Here is a 23309-nt window from a genome sequence, read left to right on the forward strand (position 1 = left end):
AATGCAAAATTAATGTCTCAAACGTTAACTGTTTATTTTGGAAGCTAAGACAAAATAATGTTGAATCAAGTATTTCTTTAAAATAGGTTACTTTTTCAATCTTCATGTATTTCACGGAAACATAATCCATTTTTGCACATATAAAATTTTAAAAGTTATGTAAGCTTTCCATCTCCATCTGTCCGTCCTCCATTGCTCATTTTCTGCAATCTGATTGGTTTGTGGTAACCAGGTGTCATTTAGTGTATTACAGGTTACATTTTTAACAGAAATCAACCTGTAGTTTTCAGCCTTCTCCAGGCTTCTTTGCTTCCCAGCTAGTCCCTTTATGGAGCCACCTATACAAATGCGACAGTGATTTTGTCTCTCAGCTGCTTGCTGTGCCCACTTTCTCGCTAACTTATCTCCTTAGAGTTGTTATGTTGGAAATAATCTGTCTATCGCCATTCTTCCCCTGAGTCTCAGTACCAACTCCAGCCCTCAGGTTTTCAATTTGTACCAATTCCTTTACAACTTCAGTTCCCAATCTTCCCTGCTGCCCATCCTCAGTATCAACTCCAGGATCCAAGTACAGGCCTTCCAACACGAGTGGTAACCTCAACCTCTCACCTACTCCATTAAACCAAGCCCTGACTCTATGCTTGCATAAAGCCCATTTCCTGTTCAGTCCCACATTCAGATTTTTTCTCACTCATGTATTGTCTCAAGCTCATGAATGGGCCAATGGATTTTTAGGTGACAGCTTATGATCTAGTGCAACAGGCTGAGAAAGGTGATCCTACCTGTGGTGGAGGTGCATCTTGACCAGGCAGAGTGGAAGGAGAATAAAGCAGAAAGAATTGGAGAAAAATAAAGAAGTGGAATGTGCATTGCTAAAGTGTTAATTGTTTTTAATATATAACATTTTGGTTTGTTGTCTTATTTACTAGCTGAAGTTATTGGTTATCATTATAATAATAATGTTTGAATAGCCTTTACGAACACTATTAATGCAAATAATTTTCTATTCCTTCAAGCAAGAGCTAGATTTGTTCCTGGCCAGAAATTACCTTGCACAAAAAGTACATACAAATTCAGGCTAGTGTGAGCTCCTAGACTAGTTCCAAACACCTGAAAGGGTCAGGGAACAGTTACCCATTTTTTTCCCCCTAAATTGCCCACGTTATTTGGAAATCCACCAGTAACTCACCATTCAGAATTTTAAGCTTTATTTACCCAGCAGGTAGCAATGGCACCCACCCGAGGCTGGCAGGATCTTATATTACACATGCACATCAGTGGGACCTGACTAATGGCCTAAGTGGGAAAGCCACTGCAGCCTTCCCACCAGGTGAAGATAATGTGAAGAGAAGCCTTGATCAGAAGACACTAAAATAGGTAAGTTATTTTTAATTTCCTTGTGGGCCAGGAAGAGCAGGAGTGCTCCCCCAGATACCAGAAGCACACTCAGAAGAGTATCTTTTAGAATATTAGTTTGGTATTGCCATTTCCCACAAAACCACACTATAGGTGTGCAATTTGTATCAAACTGTGACATATATTGGCGAGGACACAGGTTGAAACTGCCAAAGTCACTTTACAGAGCTATGAGAAGTCAAATTGATCTGTACCAGCCATATGAAATTGGCAGCTGATTTTTCACTGCATCTGTTTTTATTTTCCATTGATTTGGAAAACCTTGCCAAGAATTTTTAATTTCAAACTAAGTAAAAGGCTTCCCTTGCTGTGGGTTCTTACCTCTCACCCAATCCTAATTGTGACACTCCTGCCAGAGTTGATCCCACGACTTACTTGGTGTCGGTGGGTGACCTCCACACCCTAAGATTTTCTGCCACTTCATTGTTCTTGTCAGGGCACCAGCCAGCTGGATTTAAATGGAGTCTGGACAGTAAAATATCCTGGTCTCATTTTTGGAACAGTGGCCAGAATTTTCCAACCCCGTTGGCCTCGGACATCATGGTGAGTGGGGAAACGACAATATGGTGAGAAGGCCAAAAATCGGTTTCACGCCGCCATGAAACCAGTTTGCAATTGTCTGCTCCATCAGTCAGTGGTGGCCCATGTTTTCCACTGCTGCACGTTGGGAATGTCATTTTAGTACATTTGCATCTAATTATAAACCCTGCTCACTGGAATAATTCCCCACGTTAAATTTACTGCCCTTGCTGGCATGACTTCAGAACAGTGTGCTTCACGAATGCCTTTAAAAAACTTGCACCTGGTGACCTGGACTTCAAGGGGAACTCGGAGGCAAGTGCACACAACCTTGCGCAGCACTCGCGAGCATCACCTGTAGGACATCCGCCGGGAGGCACAGGCAAGTCGCTTTTTTCCCAGCTGGCTTTCAATGCAGTGCCAGGACAAAGGCTCCAGTGTGGGTCGGTGGTGGGGGCAAGGCAGCACAGACAGACTGAAGGAAATACTCAAGAAGATACTGGGGTGGCGGGGGGGTGGGTTGAGGGAAACAGCCATACACTTGGAAAAGTTTGTCAAAAGTGAGCATTCTTCTGCAGCTGAGACCGCTAAGCTGCAGCTCCATTGACCTGCTTGGAATCAGGCTTCTGAAGCTTTTCTGCCCACTCAAGCAACGCAAAAGCATGAAAGTGGCACCAAATGCTCCAGATCTTTTCACCCCTCAGGCGCAGATTGCAAATGAATGTCAGTTTTAAGGGGCAGCAGAACAATGCCCGACTGGGCAAGTTATAGATTCCCCTTGTGAAAGGCGGCCATGGGGCAGTCATTGGTGGAGGTGCTCAGAGCCCCTTGCAATGTCTTTATTAAGGTCTGGACCAGTATCCCTCATGGTTCAAGCTAACGTCACAGTCTTGCAGTGCGGGTTAGGGGAATGCCTGCACCTGAGCTGAGAGCACAACTTTCAGTCCAATGGTCAAAGCTGCCTCCATTCGGCGAATGGAGTGGGGCAGAGGTGGGTGGGGTTTCGGACAGCCAATGAGCACACTACACACTGGCCATCCAAATTGTGACCAACACTCTCCTGCATGTGTGAAGGGGCCTTCAGACTTAACCCAGAGAGAGGTTCTTAGGACACCCATACGGACCCACGCATCTCTCTCTTTGATCCTGCAGGAGGAGAACATCAGGATCGTGGAGTCTGGTGATTTGGCGGTATGCCTTATGGCTCACAGGGAGCAGAGAAGAAGAACAAGAAGAATGCGGCTGAGGAGCCTGACTCGGCAAAGGGAGGAGCACCTCCCTCCAGATGAAGCGGCGGCAGGGTTTGTGTTGAAGATCCACAGTGAGCCATCGCTCAGAGGTATCTTCTAGACCCAAGGTCTATAGACGATGCCTGTTATTCCTGCAGATGCTAAGAACGAGTGTCGGCAAAGACTGCACATGTCTAGGGAATTGGTCAGTCATATGCCACCTGCTGCAGGATTTGGCACAACTGGGACATGGAGGGCATCCACTGCCAGTGGATGTGAAGGCGATTGCAGAGCTAAATTTTTACACCAATGGCTCTTTCTAGGGCTCCACAGGTGACCTGTGCAGGATCTAGCAAGCCTCCATGTACAAGTGTATCCAGGAGGTCACAGATGCCACCTTCGTGAAGGCACAGAACTTTATGCATTTTGCCCTGGATTCAGAAAACCAGGAAGCAAGAGCACTGGGATTTGTGCAGGTCCCAGATTTCCACAGGTGTAGGGTGCCATCGACTGCTTAGCGGTGCTTTGATCTCTGTGACAACAAGCAATCAATTACGTCAATCACAAGGGCTTCCACCCACTGAATGTTCAGTTGGTGTGCGACCAGCACAAACACATCCTACAGGTCTGTGCACAATTCCCAAGGAGCATCCATGAATCCTACATCCTTAGCAGATCTCAGATCCCTGACATCTTCCAGGGTCTAGGGAGGCTGCAGGGTTGGCTCCTCGGGGACAAGGGCTACCCACGGATGATGTTGCTGATGATGCCCATGCAGCAGCCTCAGGCTGCAGCAGAGCAATGGTATAATGAGGCTCATGCCGCGACCCGGACTTTGGTAGAGCAAATGATAGGCATTTTGAAAATTAAGTTCCAGGTGCCACAACAGGTCCAGTGGAGCACTGCAATACAGTCCACAGAGCGAGTTGCGCATCATCGATGCTTGCTATGTGTTCCACAACCTGGTGCTGCAATAGGGGATGACCTGGCAGAGGAGGAGATGGAGGAGCTCCACGTATCCTTTGATGAGGAGAATATTGAAGGGGTGACGATGATGAGGTGCTCAATGGCGAGGACGCTGGCGATGAGGCCATCGCGCTTGCCAGACGAGGCAGATGCAATTGGGAGGCCCTCATGGCCACAAGATTCATGGAGGATGATGACGAGATGCAGTGAGGACAGTCCTGACTTCCTCACCTTGCATCTGTGAATGTTTGACTCCTATGTGGGTGATGGCAGCGCACATACCCTCAGTGCTCAGGCTCATGTCATGAAAAACACAATGGAGGTCCTAATGGTCACTGGATTCCAGGAGGATGACGGTGACATGCAGTAAAGACACTCCATAGATCTTCACATTGCCTCTCTGAATGTTTAGATTCCTAAACATCAAGTACAAGTGATTGACGTCCATGCCCAGGTTGTGCAACTACATCTTCTTAATCTTCCTAACCCTACTGCTACATTTTGGTGCTCCTCCAACAACCATGGCAGAAATGGAGGCAGCCTGCTGACTGCTACGCCCTGTCTGTGATGGTCTTGACGGCGTCCACTGGAGGGCCAAGACCTGGAGGGCCCCGGTCAGCTTCCGGGGTCCTGCTGTGTGTCAGTGGCACCCTCCTCAGCCTGTGAAGCTGGAGCTACTGGGGTCACAGGGAGGGAGGGATTGGGATGGGCCGGACACTCTTGGAGTCACCTGGGTGGATGGCCCGGGACGTGCAGCTGCTGATCCTCCTCCCTATGGATGCCCAAGGCCGCTGCTTGACTCCTTGAGGAGAAGGGTAAGCTGGAGTAAAATCGAGTTGGCCCGCACCCCTCCCACATTGACACTATTGGAGACCAGCTATGGCGTCAGCGATGGAGTTCAGCCTGCGCAGCAGAGCAGAACCGATGTCATGGACCAAGGTCAACATGGCTGCCACAATCCTACCATTGTTGACCTCATTGCGTTGGCATGCCGACGCTATCACCTCAGCCTGAAGGCGGACAGACTCCTCTATCGTGCCTTACAATCTAAGTGCAGCGGACATCCCTTCCTGATGTTCCCAAGCTTGCCTTTGCAGCTCCAACAATGGAGGTATGACCAAGTCCAGAGGCTCCTCATCTGACTCGGACTCAGCAGGTTTCTGGCCTCGAGCAGTCCTGGGAAGTCCCTGCCACCCGCCGCCTGCTGTGGATCAGGTAGTGCAATGTGCGCACCAGATTGTTACCCCGAGGCTACTAGAACTAGGTCCCACCGAGGTGTGTGTCTCTGCGCTGGTGGAGGTTGTGGATGAAGCTGTGATGAGTCTTCAATTAGGGCATCATCAGACACTTCTTCTGAGGTGTCTTTGGGGCTTGTGTTGAGGACCTGGCTCGTGGACCCCCTCAACTGCTTCCCAGATATGCCTGTGAAAGCATGAAGAAATAATTAGTGCTTGGCAGGGGAATGTGGAACGGGGGAACTGACCCACAGCGTGGTTGTCTGATGGATGTTGCACTGCTGATCCTAACTTCGTTGAGCACTGTAAACCTCGCCACCAGCACAGGAATGGTCTAAATCATCAGCAGCCAGCTGGATGGCTCTATTTTCAAAGTCTGCCAGGACCTTGATGTCAGGCATTCCTTCACCAGTCTGCAACCTCTCCCTTTTGTTGTGTGCCAGAATACAGATGGAGAGAGTGTAAGCAGGATGCCTGCCAGGCCTGATGAGAAGGATGCCTGGCATGTGTGGGTGGTGAGTGGTGCCATGGACGGGATGAGGACACAACCCGCAGGACAGATGAAGGTGTCCTCGAGGAAGTGAATGTGATGTCCTTTGAACTGGCAGTGAGTGAGATCCCTGTGGATGTTTGATGGATTTGAGAGTTGAGAATGATGGGAAGAGCGACTTACCCTGGTGCAACGGTTGAGACCATTTGTCTTCTTGCAGCACTGGATGGCTGTCCTCTTTTGCAGGGCATTGGCACTGACCACTGCCCCCATGCTAGATTGGTGACCCTTGCTTGCTGGTCTTCTCCCAGAGTGGGGGTAGAGGACTTCACAGTGGGCCTCCACTGCATCCAATAGGCACCCAAGGGAGGCGTCACTAAATTTTGGGGCAACATGTTTCGTCCCTTCGGAAGCCATAACTTTGCAGCAGCTTCCGATCCCTTAGCGATTGCTAGCTCTGTGCAGGTGCACCCTTTAAATATGGCACCTGGATTACTGAAGACCTGAGGTGATTCGCCCAGGGATGGACAAATCAGAGGCCACCCTGCCAGCAGTCCCGTGTGTTTCCTGGAAATGCATTAGTAATGAAGCAGAGCACGCCAGGAATGGGATGATACAGCGCGAAAACTCGCCATTGTGGCAGACGGGTAAAACATCCTTTTTCCCACCCGCTACCGCACTTTGTGTGAATCTGGGGTGATTCCGCCCTGTGGGAAAGTCCGAATCATACCCGATGTTATTACTTACATTTTATACATCTCTCCCATACACTTTCTATGGAATTAATTCAAGCTTTTCAGAATTGACAAGGACTTGGACAAGTTTAATCAGGTGAAAATAAATTAGATGGCAACAGCATGGCTGAGAAACTGCTGAGAGGAAATATGTGCAAATGAGAACAGAACAAAGAAATGGAAGCTTTAAACTGGCTAACAGGAATCACTGTTAGATTTCAGTGATTGCACCTTGTGGAATATTTGATGACAAGAGAGAATGCAAATAAAATGTGTTGGTGAAGCTTTGTTATTAGAGCATTATTGGCTCCCATTCACAACGCTAGACCATTCCTCATTTTGGGGAATTTGTTTTCTGTACTAAGATGCAGAATGTCATTGCAGCTGTGCTTTATTATTCTGGATATTGCATAAAAACTTAAGTACTTTAGATTAGATGTAGCACAGTTAAATATGAATAAAGCTTTTTCTTATTGGTCTTTACAACATACCTTAGAAAACCACTCAGAACAGCATCTTTCACAATATTATTATGGCATTTCCATTTTCCACAAAACCACCCTATAGGTTCACGGAGTGAGATTTCCAATTTGTACCGTACTGTGACATATATTGGCGAGGACCGAGGCTGCGACTGTCAGTCATTTACAGAAACATAAGAGAGGTCAAATTGACCTCCACCAGCAGTGTGAAACAGGCTGGTAATGAATTGGCAGCTCATTTTTCACCATGCAAGTTTTTATTTTCCATTGATTTGGAAAATCTTGCCAAGATTTTTAATTTCAAACCAAATAAAAGCAACCAGTGAGTCTAGAAAATTAGTCTCCAAAAAAGAGTTAAAACTATCATTCTATGAACTTCAGTAGAAAGAAGATTAGGCATAGCAAAAAATCAGCTGCCAATTCACTACGAGCCTATTCCACAATGCTGGACTAGGCCAATTTCATCCACAAGATTTTTATCTTATTAATTGAAGCTGAATTCAGGACAAATCCCAAATAGTATCCTAATTAACTTCTTCACTGAAATCTTGGTATGAGGAAAACATATGAGATACTATGTGGCTCACAAGAGTTAAAGGATTATTGGATTAAAATAACAGTGCACAACATTAGCAATAGACATATGTTCTTAAGAAATTTCCCTGATCACTATTTTAAATAAACTTTCATTTAAAATACCATCCGAAATAAATGGATTAACATGTTAAAAACTGCACATCAGAAATATCAAGTTAGCACATTCCTTGCTAATATCAGAACCACTTATCATGCAGTGATAAATTCAATGATCCACCATCTCATCAGGAAGCCATGCTAAAACAAAATGTAGGTTCAAGATAGGGCTACAACATTACGGAGCAGATTCTCTGACCAGCATTACATTCAAATGGGGCTTTCCATTGGGATGTCAGAATTGCTGGATTCATCTTTACATTCTCAAAGCAAACCAATACTAGTTTATGACCATCAGCAGCACTTCAAGGTTATATTAGAACCTTGAACAGATTTGTTTTTACTTTCAGTGCACAATTGTGAGTTATACAGGATATGAAAGTGACTGATTTCACAGACTCATATTAAAGCTTTTTAGCAACATAAACTACTGAGTAGATTTTCTATTCTTGTATTCCTGCTTCAGAGCCTTGTCTACTGAGAGTGCATATTGGAAAATGGAGAGCACAAAGCCCCTATTTTCTTTCTTCAATTAATTTAAATTTATAAAGCAAAATATTGATTATATTCTGTATGTTACATATTACTTTCATATTTAAGGCATTAAAACCTAGCAGGAAGCTAACCCCCTGTGACTCAATAAGAAAATGCTGACTAAGATGCACAGTTAATGTTGAATAATCTGGCGACTAAAAACATTATGGTTTAACTTTGTGCTTCTGGATCTATGCAGTGGCAAAGAGTCAAGGTTCCCGCACCTGGTTGCTGTCCAGTATTCATTGTGCAAAATTGTATTTGTGTGGATGTCATAAGAAATTTAGCCCATTAGCAACCTATATCTAGGTTCAAACGTGAAGAATGACTATTGTGGTGAACAACAGGAGGACTGCAGATAACCCAACATGACCCCTGGAGAAAAGGGGAGAAAATTGAGCGAAGGGGAAATCACAGCATAAGAATACTAAGTGTGACTGAAACAATCAGAGTTCCTCATCGCCAACTTTATCAAGTGGCAAAGAATACCCTACTTCCGTTTTTTTATTTTGAGCAGCACGTCCAACCTGAAAGAAGAGTAAACCTGCAAATAAAGAAAATAATATGCCTACAGGAGCTGCCATGAAAGACCAACCAAATTGAACTTTGAGCTTTGGATGTGGACATGATTTATTTGGTTCGACGATCTGGTCCACCACAGCAACGAGAGCTTGAATCCAATAGATGTACATAATAATGGAAAATGTGGACAAAATACCTAAAAACAAAAACAATTGAAATCAGTACAGTAGGAAGACATAGGTATTTCTATGTTTCATTTATCAAGATTTCTAACCATTACTCAGCATGTAAAGATTTATTTCTGCAGCACCAAGTGTAAGCTAGCTGGTTTTACTGTGATGACATAAATACCAAAAAGATTCAACTTTCACTATTTTCCCTTATATCTTTGAACAGATCCAGTGATTATATCTGCACAACGGCGTGTCATAATATTACTTTATCTCGCTTAAAAATATGTTTTAACCATGTGGTTCTGCATGTGTGATCTGTTTTTATTAGGTTGAATAAGTCTACATTATAGGTGAGCCTTGCATGGATTTTGTAAATAAATAGAGAAAACACTTTTTTTTTGTCTCTGCAGTCTTCAGAGCAACTTACACTTATAGGGTAGCAGCAGTGGGTGCCCTGCTCAGACTGTAGTTCAAAGGCCATCTCCAATTTACATAATGGGACCCCAATTTGAATACATACTGTAAGGTTCCTGTCTGTTTTAGGTGGGCACCTCATTAATAGCCAAAAATTATGACAGTACAGGCATTGCAGAGCTGATAATTGAACTGTTCCTTTTTAAAACCTCCCCCTTTATTCCAGATCAGCTATTGAGATTGCCTATATCAGAAAATCTAGAAAATTTGATTGGGTGCATTGCCAAAAATGTGGTTAGAATAGTGGTTTTATAGACTATGCAAGTGACACTTTCACCTAGTAAACAAAGGTGACAAAAGTTCAAACCAGCAGAAAGCAAAAAATATTTGTTGGTCAGAAGTCCAATTTTATGCCTTTCATCCTGAAAAACGGCCCCAAGATCTCTCTTCTCAAAGCTAGTGAGGTATTTTGGCAACTATACTACTGGTCCCTTTCAGTGAACCTGTTTCCAAATGTGATTATATACTTGTTTGAGAATGCTGCATCTCCATCTTACAAATTGTGATATTAGATGACTAATCTCATTAGTATATCAATGCCTCAAGTATAGGGAATATATAAGCAATGCATTCTCTGTAAATTATCTGTCCAACAATCAGACCTGGAATTTGCTCAGGGCTTCTTCCTCTTGGTGCAATAGCATTGAAGCATGCAGCAGAATTCTTATTCACACACACAAAAGGAACTTGATTGAATTATGTGAATGGGTCCTTCTACGGCAAACAATTACATTCAAACAAATAAGCTGCATTTATTTCCAAAATTAACCATTTAATGAACTGGATCTTTCATTTACTTTTCCTATTTACTATTCAAAGCACATACCAGCCAAAACAAAAAACCCTCCTCCTAGAAGGTACAGGGAGTCACGCCCTTGGAAAGCTTCATAAACAATGAGCCCAAATCCAACTCCAATAGTGAGTACAGACAACACGATCAGCACGCTCCAGGAATGACGGAAACCTGCAAAATCAAGTCAACAATCAGACCTAACATCGTAGGTATCAAACAGAATGATCAGAGGCTGCTAGACTGGGTCTGCAGAAGGTGATGAGGGAACCAACACGGCGGAAAAACATACTTGACCTCATCCTGACCAATCTGTCTACCACAGATGCATCTGTCCATGGCAGTATCGGTAGGAGTGACCACCGCACAGTTCTTGTGGAGAAGAAGCCCTGCCTTCACATTGAGGATACCCTCCATCGTGTTGTGTGGCACTACCACCGTGCTAAATAGGACAGATTTCGAACAGTTCCTCAGTCAAATGATACCTTGATGTCAAGGGCAGTCACTCTCATCTCACCTCGGGAGTTCAGCCTGAGCAAACTTCCACATAGCTGGGTAGATGCCAGTGTTGTAGCCGTATAGGAACTCAAGACTGGGCATCCATGAGGCGCTGTGGACCATCAGCAACAGAATTGTACTCAAATACAATTTGTAACCTCACGGCACGGATTATTCCCCCCCCCCCCCCACTCTACCATTACCATCAAGCCAGGGGATCAACCCTGGATCAATGAAGAGTGCAGGAGGGCATGCCAGGAGCAGCACCAGGCATACCTAAAAATGAGGTGTCAACCTGGTGAAGCTATAAACACAGGACTACTTGCGTGCCAAACAGCATAAGCAGCAAGTGATAGACAAAGCTAAGCAATCCCACACCAACAGATCAAATCTAAGCTCTGCAGTCCTGTCACATCCAGCCATGAATGGTGGTGGATAATTAAAGAACTCACTGGAGAAGGAGGCTCCACAAATATCCCCATCCTCAATGATAGAGAAGCCCAGCACATCATTGCAAAAGACAAGGCTGAAGCATTTGCTACAATCTTAAGCCAAAAGTGCCGAGTGGATGATCCATCTCGGCCTCCTCCAGAGGTCCCCAGTATCATAGATGCCAGTCTTCAGCCAATTCGATTCACTCCACATGATATCAAAGAATGGCTGAAGGCACTTGATACTGCAAAGGCTATGAGCCCTGACAATATTCCGGCAATAGTACTGAAGGCTTTTGCTCCAGAACTTGCCACGACCCTAGCCAAGCTGTTCCTGACACTGAAGCAGTCCATGTCCAAATGCAGCAAGACCTGGACAACATTCAGGCTTGGGCTAATAAATGGAAAGTAACATTTGGACCACTCAAATGCCAGGCAATGACCATCTCCAACAAGAGAGAATCTAACCATCACCCCTTGATGTTCAAAGGCATTACCATTCCTGAATCCCCCACTATCAACATTCTGGGGGTTACCATTGACCAGAAACTGAACTGGACTAGCCATATAAATACTGTGGCTACAAGGGCAGGTCAGAGGCTAGGAATCCTGTGATGAGTAACTCACCTCCTGACTCCCCAACGCCTGTCTACTATCTACAAGGCACAAGTCAGAAGTGTAATGGAATACTCCCCACTTGCCTGGATGAGTGTGGCTCTAATACCACTCAAGAAGCTTGACACTGACTAGGACAAAGCAGCCCGTTTGACTGGCACCACATCCCTCCACCACTGATGCATAGTAGTACCAGCAGTGTGTACCACCTACAAGATGCACTGCAGAAATTCACCAAGGCTCCTTCGACAGCACCTTCCAAGCCCACAACCACTACCATCTAGAAGGACAAGGGCAACAGATCGATGGGAACACCTCCACCTGGAAGTTCCCATCCAAGTCACTCACCATCCTGACTTGGAAATATATTACCATTCCTTCACCGTCGCTGGATAAAAATCCTGGAACTCCCTTCCTAACAGCACTGTGGTGCATCTACACCACATGGACTGCAGCAGTTGAAGAAGGCAGCTCACCACCACCTTCTCAAGGGCAACTAGGGATGGGCAATAAATGCTGGCCCAGCCAGCGAAGCTCACATCTCATGAATGAATTTTTTAAAAATTACCAGTTAAGCAATATAGTGACTTAAGTTCTTAGAGCATTAACAAAGTGATGTTACAAATCACAATGAAGTCCTGTATCATCCCACAGTAACAATGGGCCTGACTTTGCCGTAGAGAACGACAAGGCTAACAGAGTTCACCATTATTTATATGTAAATCGGACAGCAACTTCAGGGGACTGTAGATGCATAGTTAAATACAGAAATTAGGAAGCTGATGTCGTAGTTGCCCTGCTCCTCCAGAAGCTCCACTTCAATTGTATCTCACCGAGAGACTCGCATTGAAATATAGAAAACAGCATGAAGTTGCTATACACATGAGAAATATTTACCAACTAATCTGCCAGAAAGTTAGAGCTTGTCTATTCCCATGTAAATAAATGTTTGACTGTCTGATAAGTCTTCTTTACTGCCAAACAACTTCTTTTTGGTATTGAAAATTGACTTTTATAAGTGTGGAATCTCATCTTTCCCAGATTTTAATTATTGTTGGAGATTTTAAAGTTTTTTTTTAAACTTTTCATCTCTTATTCTCTCAAAGTCCATCTTTTCTTTGCTCTCTAGTTCTTTTTTGTACCTGATTTGACATTGAATTCTATATTCTGAGTTATACTTCCTAGTTCAGACTCTGCACTGCTCATTAATGATCCCTCAATCTGATTGATGAAGTAAACACACAGTTGCTTACTCCTTTCACACTTATCACAGATCCCCAGTACATAGCATCATGCTGCTTTGGCTTCCAATAAGTTCCAGTGCAAAATCCCACAGGAGATGTGTGGGCATGTATAATGGCACTATTTGTTCATCAGTGAGGGCAAAATACAGCTCATATTTCTGTGGTTCAAGATATTGTACGAAAGCTCATTATCCCAGAATGATCATGGGCATGATTGTGCAAGACAAAAGAAGCAAGATTTTGAGTGGCTAAGCACAGCGATGTATTGACATTTGAACTTGGCAATCCTTGTTCAAATTCAGCTCAAACAAGAATGAAGAATTTCATTCTCCGTTACCTGTAAGTTGGGATGGGAACAGAGATCCATCCTTTCTTAAAAGTTCTGATGTACATTACTTAGATAGATGCCATAAAACCATCACATCTGTTGTCGTGTACAGTGACAGGGACTTGAGTGGCTTTAGCACATCAGGATTTTAGACAGAAGTCAACAACCAAATTTGTAGCCTGCATGATTTTTCATGAAGTGAAACAGAAATATTGTGCCAGCTACAAATCAGGCACTCTGACTTGCATGCCTGAATTTGAGCCCTTGCCTTGTGAAGTTCTACACCAAGAGTGCTAGCTCATAAATATTTACCTCTTTTATCAAGAGATTTTTGTCTGCAGATTCCACCTTACTGGGGGTTATTTTGCAGTACATTATCCAGAATTCTTTCTACCCTGATTTCCTAAGAACTGCTCAGGACCAGTTTGCATTAGCAACAGTAGTGTAAGCGATCAGAAAATGCTCCATTACCTCTAAACATAGGATCATAGAATGGTTACAGTGCAGAAGGAGGCCATTCAGTTCATTGTGTCTGTGCTGGCTCTCTGAAGCGGCAAGTCACCTCTTGCCACACTCCGCCTTTTCCCAGTAGCCCTGCAAATTCTTCCTTTTCAGTTACTAATCCAACTCCCACTTGAATGCTTCCATTGAACCTGCTTCCATCACACTCTAGTCAAAACTTTAACATGCATTGTTTTAGGACTTGGTTGATCGGATAACATGACAAGATGTGATAAGATTGTTTATTAATATGCTCTGCTAGAATTTGGTATAAGGACTTTAATTTTGGGTGCTAAAACCGGCTTTAAAATCCCAGTAAACTATAGAGGAGTTGGTGGGTTTTCCTTAAGATCTTAGGTCTTAGCTTTGCACCACCTTTTTCCCCAACAGTCAGCCAAAAGCTGTTCCATTGCAGTAATTATTGAGGTAACATTTCATCATAGGATGAAGTCAAAGATTGTGGAAAATACTATAAAGATATCACATTTGTTTTTAAGATTAGTTTAAATACTGTAAAAAAATCAGGTATTGCTCTATTAACTTTTTGCTTATCTGCTTTTTTTTATTATTACTTATATTCTGAAGGTATAAACACAAGAACATGACACACAGCCCTTGGTCCTCTCAATATGAATGGAAACCTGTGACATACAAGTGTAAATATAAAAATGTAATTTCCCAAGGGTACCATAGAAGTTTCCATCACAGGATTTTGTCATTTGCATCTGACCATGATAGTATCAGTAGCAGCGTCCACCACACAGTCCTTGAGGAAGCAAAACCCCATCTTCAGCCTGAGGATACCACCCATCTTTTTGTGTGACACTACCACTGTGCTAAATGGGATATATTCAGAACAGATCTAGCAGCTCAAATCTGGACATACATGACACGTATAAGCAGCAACAGAATTATATTTGACCACAATCTGTAACTTCATGGCCCAGAGTGTCCATCCCTCTACCATTAACATCAAGCCAGGGATCAACCCTGGTTCAATGAGGAGTGTAGAAGACCATGACAGCTGAAGCACCAGGTATACCTAAAAATGGAGTGCCAACTTGGTGAAGCTACAACTTAGGGCTATATGCATACAAAACAGCAGAAGCAGCATGCTATAGACAAAGCTAAGCAATCCCACAACCAACAGATCAAATCAAAGCTGTCTAGTCCTGCCACATATAGTCATGAATGGTGGTGGACAATTAAACATCTAAACCAAGAATGAAGCTCCAAAAACATCATCATCCTCAATGATGGGATAGCCCAACACATTAATGCAAAAGACAAGGCTGAAGCATTTGCAACTATCTTCAGCCAGAAGTGCCGAATGGATGATCAACCTTGGCCTATTCCTGAGATTTCCAGCATCACACATGCCAGTCTTCAGTGAATTTGATTAATTCCATGTGATATCAGAAATAGCTGACGGCATTGGAAACAGCAAAGACTATCGGCCCTGGCAACAAGCCAGCCATAAAACCTATGCTCCAAAGCCAACCACATACCATAGCCAAGCACTTCCAGTATAGCTGCAACTGGCATCTGACTGACATTGAAGAAAATTACCCAGCTATGTCCTGTCCACAAGAAACAACAACAAATCCATTTCAGCCAATTACCACCCCATCAGTCTATTCTCAATCATCAGCAAAGTGTTGGAAGGTATCATTGACAGTGCTATGATGCAGCACTTAAACACCAATAGCTTACTCAGTTTGAGTTCTACCAGGTCAACTAGCTTCAGCCCTCATTATAGCCTTGGCTCATACATGGACAAAAGAGCTGAATTACTGAGGTGAGAAGAGACTGTTTTAGGCATCAAGACAGCATTTGACCAAATGTGGCATCAAGGAACCTTAGCAAAATTGAAGTCAATAGGAATCAGGAGGAAAACATTTTACTGGTTGGAGTCATACCTAGCACAAAGGTTGTGGTTGTTGGAGGTCAATTATTTCAGCCCCAGGATATCACTGCAGGAGTTCCTCAATGTAAACGTCCTAGGCCCAAATATCTTCATCTGCTTTATCAGTAAACTTGCCCCTATCATAAAGTCAGAAGTTGGGATGTTTGCTGATGTTTGCATGGTGTTCTGTACCATTTGCAGATCCTTGGTTGGTTACTGAAGCAATCTGTGCCCACATGCAGCAAGACCTGGACAACATTCAGGCTTGGGCTAAAAAATGGAAAGTAACATTTGTGCCACTCAAGTGCCAGGCAATGAACATATCCAACAAGAGAGAATCTAACCATCTCCCCTTGACATTCAATGGCATTACCATCACTGAATCCCCACTATCAACATCCTGGGCGTTACCATTGACCAGAAACTGAACTGGACCAGCCATATAAATACTATGGCTACAACAGCAGGTCAGAGGTTAGGAATCCTTAACATTGCTGAATTCCTCAACATCAACATCCTGACGGTTACAATTCACCAGAAACTAAATTAGATCACTATAAAGACACTGTGGCTACAAGAGCAGGTCAGGGCCTGGAAATTCTGCAGTAACTAGCTCATTTCCTGCCTCCCCAATGCCTGTCCATAATTTATAAGTTACAAGTCAAGATTGTGATGGAACACACCCCATTTACCTGAATGAGTGCAGCTCCAACAACATTCAAGAAGTTTGACAGCATCCAGAACAAATCCACTGGCTTAAACATTCACTCCTTCCACCACCAATGCACAATGGCAGCAGTGTGTACCATCTACAAGATGCACTGCAACAACTCTACAAGACTCTATCGCTAGCACCTTCCAAACCTGTGATCTGTACCACCTGGAAGACAAGGGCAGCAGAGGAATGGGAGTAACACCACCTACAAGTTTTTCTCCAAGCTACACACCATCCTGACTTGGAAATATAATCACCGTTCCTTCACTGCTACAAAGGTGATACCCCCAATTCGCTCCCTAATATTCCTGTGGGTATACTTTTAAACTACATGGACTATCGCAGTTCAAGAAGGTAGCACACCACCACCTTTTCAAGGGTAATTAGGGATGGGCCATGAGTGCTGGCCTAGCCAAAGATGCTCTCATCTTTTGAATGAATAATTTTAAAAACCAAGCCATTTAATTTGTGTCAATTCTTTGATTGAGCAATCCAAAACTAATTCCACTACCTTATGTTAAGTTTATTATTTCATGGGATGTGGGTGTCGCTGACAAGGCCAGCATTTGTTACCCATTCCTAACAGCTCTTGAACTGAGTGGCTTGCTAGGCCATTTCAGAGGGCAGTTAAGAATCAATCACATTGCTGTGATTCTGGAGTCAAATGTAGGCCACACAAGATAAGGATGACTGATTTCCTTCCCTTAACGGCATTAGGGAACCAAATTGGTTTTTACACAATTGATGATAGACTCATGGTCTGAAACTAATAATTTAATTATTGAGACTAGCTTTCACTTCCAGAATTATTAATTAAATTTTAAAGACCACCAGCATGGTGGGATTTAAACCCTTGTCCTCAGAGCATTTTCCTGAGCCTCTGCATTACCAGTCCAGTGACATTACAACTATGCTACCATCTTCCCCCGGGTTAACTTTAATTGGCAATAGCCTTACGTGAGCTCTGTTCCCTTGTTGAGCCATGCAGCCACTCAACTGCATGTTTAGCACTGGGTTGTACTTATTTCATTTAGCAAGTAACAGAGGGAACAGGAGTGAATTAATACCGCATCCATTTTAACAGCATCAGTTATTTCCTCTATTAAATTTTCCAGAAATAAATTGTAATGGTTAATTTTGATAAAGTAGAATGTGCTAATCTAGGAACCATTCTAAAAAAACAATCCCTACTTTGACCACAAGTATTGCCTTAATGTTGAAAGGCAATAGGATGACTGGAGTAGAAGCAAAAAAATGTCATGCTGGAATGATAGAAATCTTAAGGATGAGGCAAATTTTTGGAAGAGGAGTGGCAACTTTATTGTGTATTTTGTGTGATGTGACCACTGCTGTACATTGTCATACAGTGCCCTACAGTGCACTTTTACAATGGAGTCTCTAAAATTATTGAAGTTCGGGCAAGAGGCCAGCAGTTGCACAGAAATTGTTCATATTCATTTTTAAGAGATCGGAATGCAAATCATTTGGTGCCCCTGACCTTACACATCTACGGCAACCCTGTAGAAAAAATAGATGTACAATCATCCTTTTATCTAATCTGGGAAGGTGCGACGGGGATATATTTCATAACTCCATAAATTTACAACATTTCACATATTTTTGTACACGCATTCCAAGAAATCTTAGGAATGAGAGCTTAACTGATGAACAGGAAGAAACATGCATTAATCTTGAAAGTAGGCTGCAGCCAAATAGTGCTAGCAAAAGATACTAAGGCATCCAATTGTTTGAGGATAATAAAATTTTAAATCAATGATAGTACAAAGGATTTGTGCACAACAATAATATGATGCACTTTAGTAAGTTGTATTTGTTGAATGTTTGCTAACAGCTAGAGCTACTTGCTAAATATTTTTAGTCATTAATAAAACTAAGGTCTTTGTACATATCACTTTCCAGCCTTGGGCACCATGAAGTTTGTGTAATTAAGCATTAGTTTATGTCACAAAGGGCAGAATCTAATCCAGACAACAGTGGTCTCGCCCTCCAGCTGGACAGCCAGCAAGAGCCCCACGTTGCGTCATTTGGGAAGGCCTGCCATATTGAGTGTCAGTCAGGGACTTAAGTGGACAGCGGCAGCTCTTCCCCCGGGATCTAGGATCCCAGGAGTGGAAATCCAGTCCACCGAGACCTTCCAGCCAATCAGAGGCCAGCAGATCTTCATTGCTGTCAGCACCGCCGGTAGCAGTGGTAGCTGCCAGCAATGTACCCATCAGAGGCCCGGATCAATGAGGGACAAAGACCACCAGTGAGAGAGGGAGGGTTAGGGGTCTCTGGTTAGAGGGGACAGGGGGGTTTGAAGAAAGGGCAAGGCTTTCAACAGACCCACCACCACCACCACCACCACCCCCCCACCCCACTTCACGATGCCAGGTCCCTCGATTAACCATTGAATACCTTTGAACAAAGGAATTCCACCCCAACCCCCAGGGAACCTGCAAGCAAATGCAACAAGGTTTGCTTTTGCTTTTCATGCTTTCCACTACCCCACTACCACAACTAGTGGGTAACTACCCCACCCACAGCTAGTGGTGGCAGGATGAGCTCATTGATGGACATTAATTGCCCACTTAAGGGCCTCAATTGGCATCGGGGCAGGAATGCTATCCACAAACTTTTCCACCCCATACTTAACTGCTGAAGAACGGGAAGGCACCGGAGCCCCCAGCCGGCACCTTCACACCCGATTAAATGACCCTGTCTCCAAACTCGCCTCGGGGAAGAAAGTAAATTCCACCCAAAGAGTGGAAAATTTGGGTTGAAGTTGAACTCTATCAGTTAAAAGGTTGCAGCAATTGAAAAGACACCCAAAACTAAAATGGCCCGAGTTCGGATCTTTGAGGGTTTTTAAGCTATTAAGGATGAATTTTATCTAATCTAATCTAAAGTTACTAGATGAACTCCTGAAAAAAGAGAAATACTGATCTTGAGCTTATTTTTAAGATGCATCTTATTTTGTGTGTTTTCAGTGCAATGTCAAACTGATACCATCCCACACATTTAGTTCTGCTTTGCACAGAGGAAGCTGTAATGAAACTGCATGTTGCTTCTTGCTGACTGGAAAAAGGAAACCAGAACTTGCATTTATCATGTCCTTTGGATAAACCAAAGAATTTTACAACTATTGGATTTCTTTTGAAGAATTATTGCTGTTAATATGTGGACAAAATAGGATCCCACGTAGAGCAAGGTCCCATGAACACCATCAGTGAAGCACATTGAGACTTGTTTGTTATTGTATAAGTGACCAGAAAATGGTCGTGTAAGTGCTTCACCCATCTCCTGTTGTAACTCTGGTGGGAGACTGAAAACAAGACAAAGGAAGCAGCATAAACAGCCTTGTCCACATTTTCTAAGTATTTCACCAGTCAGTTTCTCTTTGGGGTTATTTTGGGGGACGTGAAATTCTCCATAAAGGATGAGGAAGGAAAATTGGTCAGGATATTAGTATATTGCTCAGTTCTTCTTCAAATAGTCACATGGAATCTTTTACATCCATTGTCAAATTGGGCCTCAATTTAAAGTCCAAACCAAAAGATAGCACCTCTGACCAAACAGCACTCCTTCAGTACTGCACTAAAGTAGCAGCCTAGAATATGCTTAAGTCTGTGGTGTGCCGTCTAATTCACAGACAAAAGTATGACCAATGACATCAATCTGAAAGTAGTCAACATAAATATTATCCAGTTGCAATAGATAATTTAGCTATCATAGAAAGTAACTCTTTAGATGTTCATTTTTGTTACTGATTACAACCCATTATTCTTTATGGGAGAGGAGCCAAGTCAGCTGTGCCACACTAGCTGTCTGAAGACTGCGTTAACTGCTTTTGGCAAAATTGAGTAACAAAGCTCCAAAGATCTTTCAATGTTCTATCATGCTAAGCGCTGCCTCAAGGAGATCGACGCCAAATCTAAAAATGTTAAATGTAGAAAAATAAAATTTCCCTGACATGTCCCCTCATGTGACACTGTCACATGAGCTGGGACATGTCCATTACTTTTAATTAAACTTTTATTAAATTTTTAAAAACCTACATGAAACATCATCCTGCCCGTGGATGAGGTTTCATACTTTTTCTGAAGCCCGCCAGGGCTCCCGACCTGCCCGCCAACCTTAAGGTTGAACAGTCAGGTCCTTTAACTAGTTCAATTAGTTTTTAAATGGCCTCAATTGGCCATTGACAGGTCGGCGGGTGCACAGCTGATTCGGCTGCGCCCCCGCCGACCTGAAAATTGAAATGACGCGGGGTGTCGTCGGGAGTTCTGCCCAAGGTCATCCTGCATCATTTTACGCATCGGCGAGCGGGCTCCGCACCACCACACCACCCCCCCCACCTCCACCCCCAGCCCCGCCCCGCCCACCGACCTCAATATCTTGCCCATAGAGTTCAATTACACGCTTACATGGTCCAAAATTGAGAGAAATGCTTCTGACACGAAGCCTTGCTTAACAGAAGCATAGATTAGAGAATTAGATATGGAGTGAATTTTACAGCCCCCCCACCCCCCCACCCGGCCAGTGTTTTTGAAGGTGGGGAATGCCATGTAAAATAAAGCAGATGGCCGACTACCCACCTTCCCACCCACCCCGACCTGTGCCCCATATTAAGGGAGCAAGTAAGCATTAGGCCTATTGAGGCCTTTAAATGGCCAATGAATGGTCACTTAAGGGCCTCATTCCACCTCCATCACAATAACACATGCGGCTGGGGAAGGCGGAAGGAAGGCAGCCAGCCCAGCAAGTATCAAAGAATAGATAAAGGCGGGAAGGGAGGGCAGGGGGTACCTCCTTTAGGGGATCCCATGTGTCCATCAGGGAACCCCTCAAGATTGTGCCACCCTTTGTGTCTGCCCCCGGCCTCTAAACCCTCCATTTCACCACCCCTCCCTCACTAGACTTCTCCATCCCTCCACGACCAAAGTCCCCAGACTTAAAGGTAAGTTCAGGCGACATCTTCCTTCTCCTTGAAACTGCAGTGCTGTTGGCGCTGCTGAGACTACAAGAGTTGCCCACCAATCAGATTTACCGGCAGCTCTCGAGGGTAGGACCTCCTGTCCCTGAGGAGCATATGTCCCACTCTCAGGTAAGTAAGGCTGCCCAAGTGTATTATTGCTGCAGGGCAGCGCAGCCAGATTTAAAGTCAAGCGAGCTGCCAACTGACTGTTCATCTTGGGGGCGGGGGATACATTCACCTGTAAAATTCACCCCAATTCAGAATGCCCCAGATTTTAACCCATTGATATTAAAAGTCAGGAAATCAGGAGCTGAACCTCCGCAACAATTTTCCGTCTGCCCTGCCATTGAACAAGCTTTGGATGAGGGACGGAAGGTATGGTTGCTAAATTGGCTGACGATACAAAGGTAAGTAGGAAAGTAAGTTGTAAAGAGGACATTAGGAGGCTACAAGGGGACATAAATAGTTTAAGCGAGTGGGCAAAGATCTGACAAATGAAGTATAATGTGGGAAAATGTGAAATTGTCTATTTTGGCAGGAAGAATAAAAAGAAACATGTTATCTAAATGGTGAGAGATTGCAGGGGTCTGAGATTCATAGGGACCTAGGTGTCCTAGTGCATGAATCACAAAAGGCTGGTATGCAGGTACAGTAAGTAATTAGGAAAGCTAATAGAATGTTACTGTTTATTGCGAGGGGAATTAAATATAGAAGTAGGAATGTTATGCTTCAGTTGTACAGGACGTTTGTGAGACCACATCTGGAATATTGTGTACAATATTGGTCTCCTTATTTAGGGAAGAATGTAGATACATTAGAAGCAGTTCAGAGAAATTTACTAAACTAATAACAGGAATGGGCACGTTGTCTTATGATGAAAGATTAGACAGGCTAGGTTTGTATCTGCTGGAATTTAGAACAGTAAGAGGCGACTTAATTGAAACATTTAAGATCTTGAGGGATCTTGGCAGGGTGAATATGGAGAGGATGTTTCCTCTTGTGGGAGAATCTAGAACTAGGTGTCAATTTTAAAAATGAAGAGTCACTCATTTAAAGAAAGATGAGAAGAAATTCTCTCTTAGAGGGTAATGAGTCTTTGGAACTCCCTTCCTCAAAAGGCAGTGGAAGCAGTCTTTGAATATTTTCAAGGCAGAGGTAGATAGATTACTGATAAGCAAGGGGGTGAAAGGTTATCGGGGGTAGGCAGGTGGTTGAAGTCGGGTCAGCCATGATCTTATTGAATGGTGGAGCAGGCTTGAAGGGCCGAGTTGTCTATTCCTGCTCCCAATTCTTAAATGTGAAAAGATTCAATAACAGAATTGGAGTCTGAAGAGTTTTGAGACTTAGGTAGATGGCCAATCAATTTGGCCTGTAGGTAACTTGTTGGAAGGCCTAATTAGAATTCTGTTGTTGAATCACTTCAAAATAACAGAAATTAGTAGGGAATTCCAGCATAATTTTTGGAAACAGAGTCCTGTCTCACTCACTTGTTTGAATTCTTTGAAGAAGTACTGTAATGAGGTTGATGGTAGTCAAGTCAACCTTTGGTCAGTTTTCCTTCTTGTGAGTTGATGGATTGCACCTTGGTGATCAACTCTATGTTAAACATCACCTGGCATGGCTCTGGAGCCCCACTCTGGCATAACAGTCTTTGCTGCATTTGTTGCAGAGAAAGACAGTGCGTTGGGAAGGTTCATGATTCACTAGCCTCTGTTTTCTCTGGGCCCTCTTCTTGGCCAGCTGAGCTTTCTGTTTCTCTTCCCTTCTTCCAATGCCCCTCCAAACAGTCAGCCTCCAGTGGTCATGGCCATCAGTGACCATCTCCCAGTTGTCAGT

At 43.6% G+C, this 23309-nt stretch overlaps 1 protein-coding gene across 1 annotated transcript in view; it reads right to left on the reverse strand.

The window, feature by feature from the left end:
- Positions 1-6964: 6964 nt before the first annotated feature.
- Positions 6965-23309, reverse strand: part of LOC144682841 (transmembrane protein 182-like) — a 68803-nt gene continuing 52458 nt past the window's right edge. Inside the window, exons 5-6 of the mRNA XM_078545626.1 lie at positions 10294-10431; positions 6965-9016 (exon numbers count right to left, since the gene is read on the reverse strand). Coding sequence (XP_078401752.1) covers positions 8745-9016; positions 10294-10431 — 410 coding nt within the window. The 3' untranslated portion in view covers positions 6965-8744. The remainder of the gene's footprint in view (positions 9017-10293; positions 10432-23309) is intronic.

Source organism: Cetorhinus maximus, chromosome 7, assembly GCF_964194155.1.
Source record: "Cetorhinus maximus chromosome 7, sCetMax3.hap1.1, whole genome shotgun sequence".
Classification (NCBI taxonomy): Eukaryota; Metazoa; Chordata; class Chondrichthyes; order Lamniformes; family Cetorhinidae; genus Cetorhinus; species Cetorhinus maximus.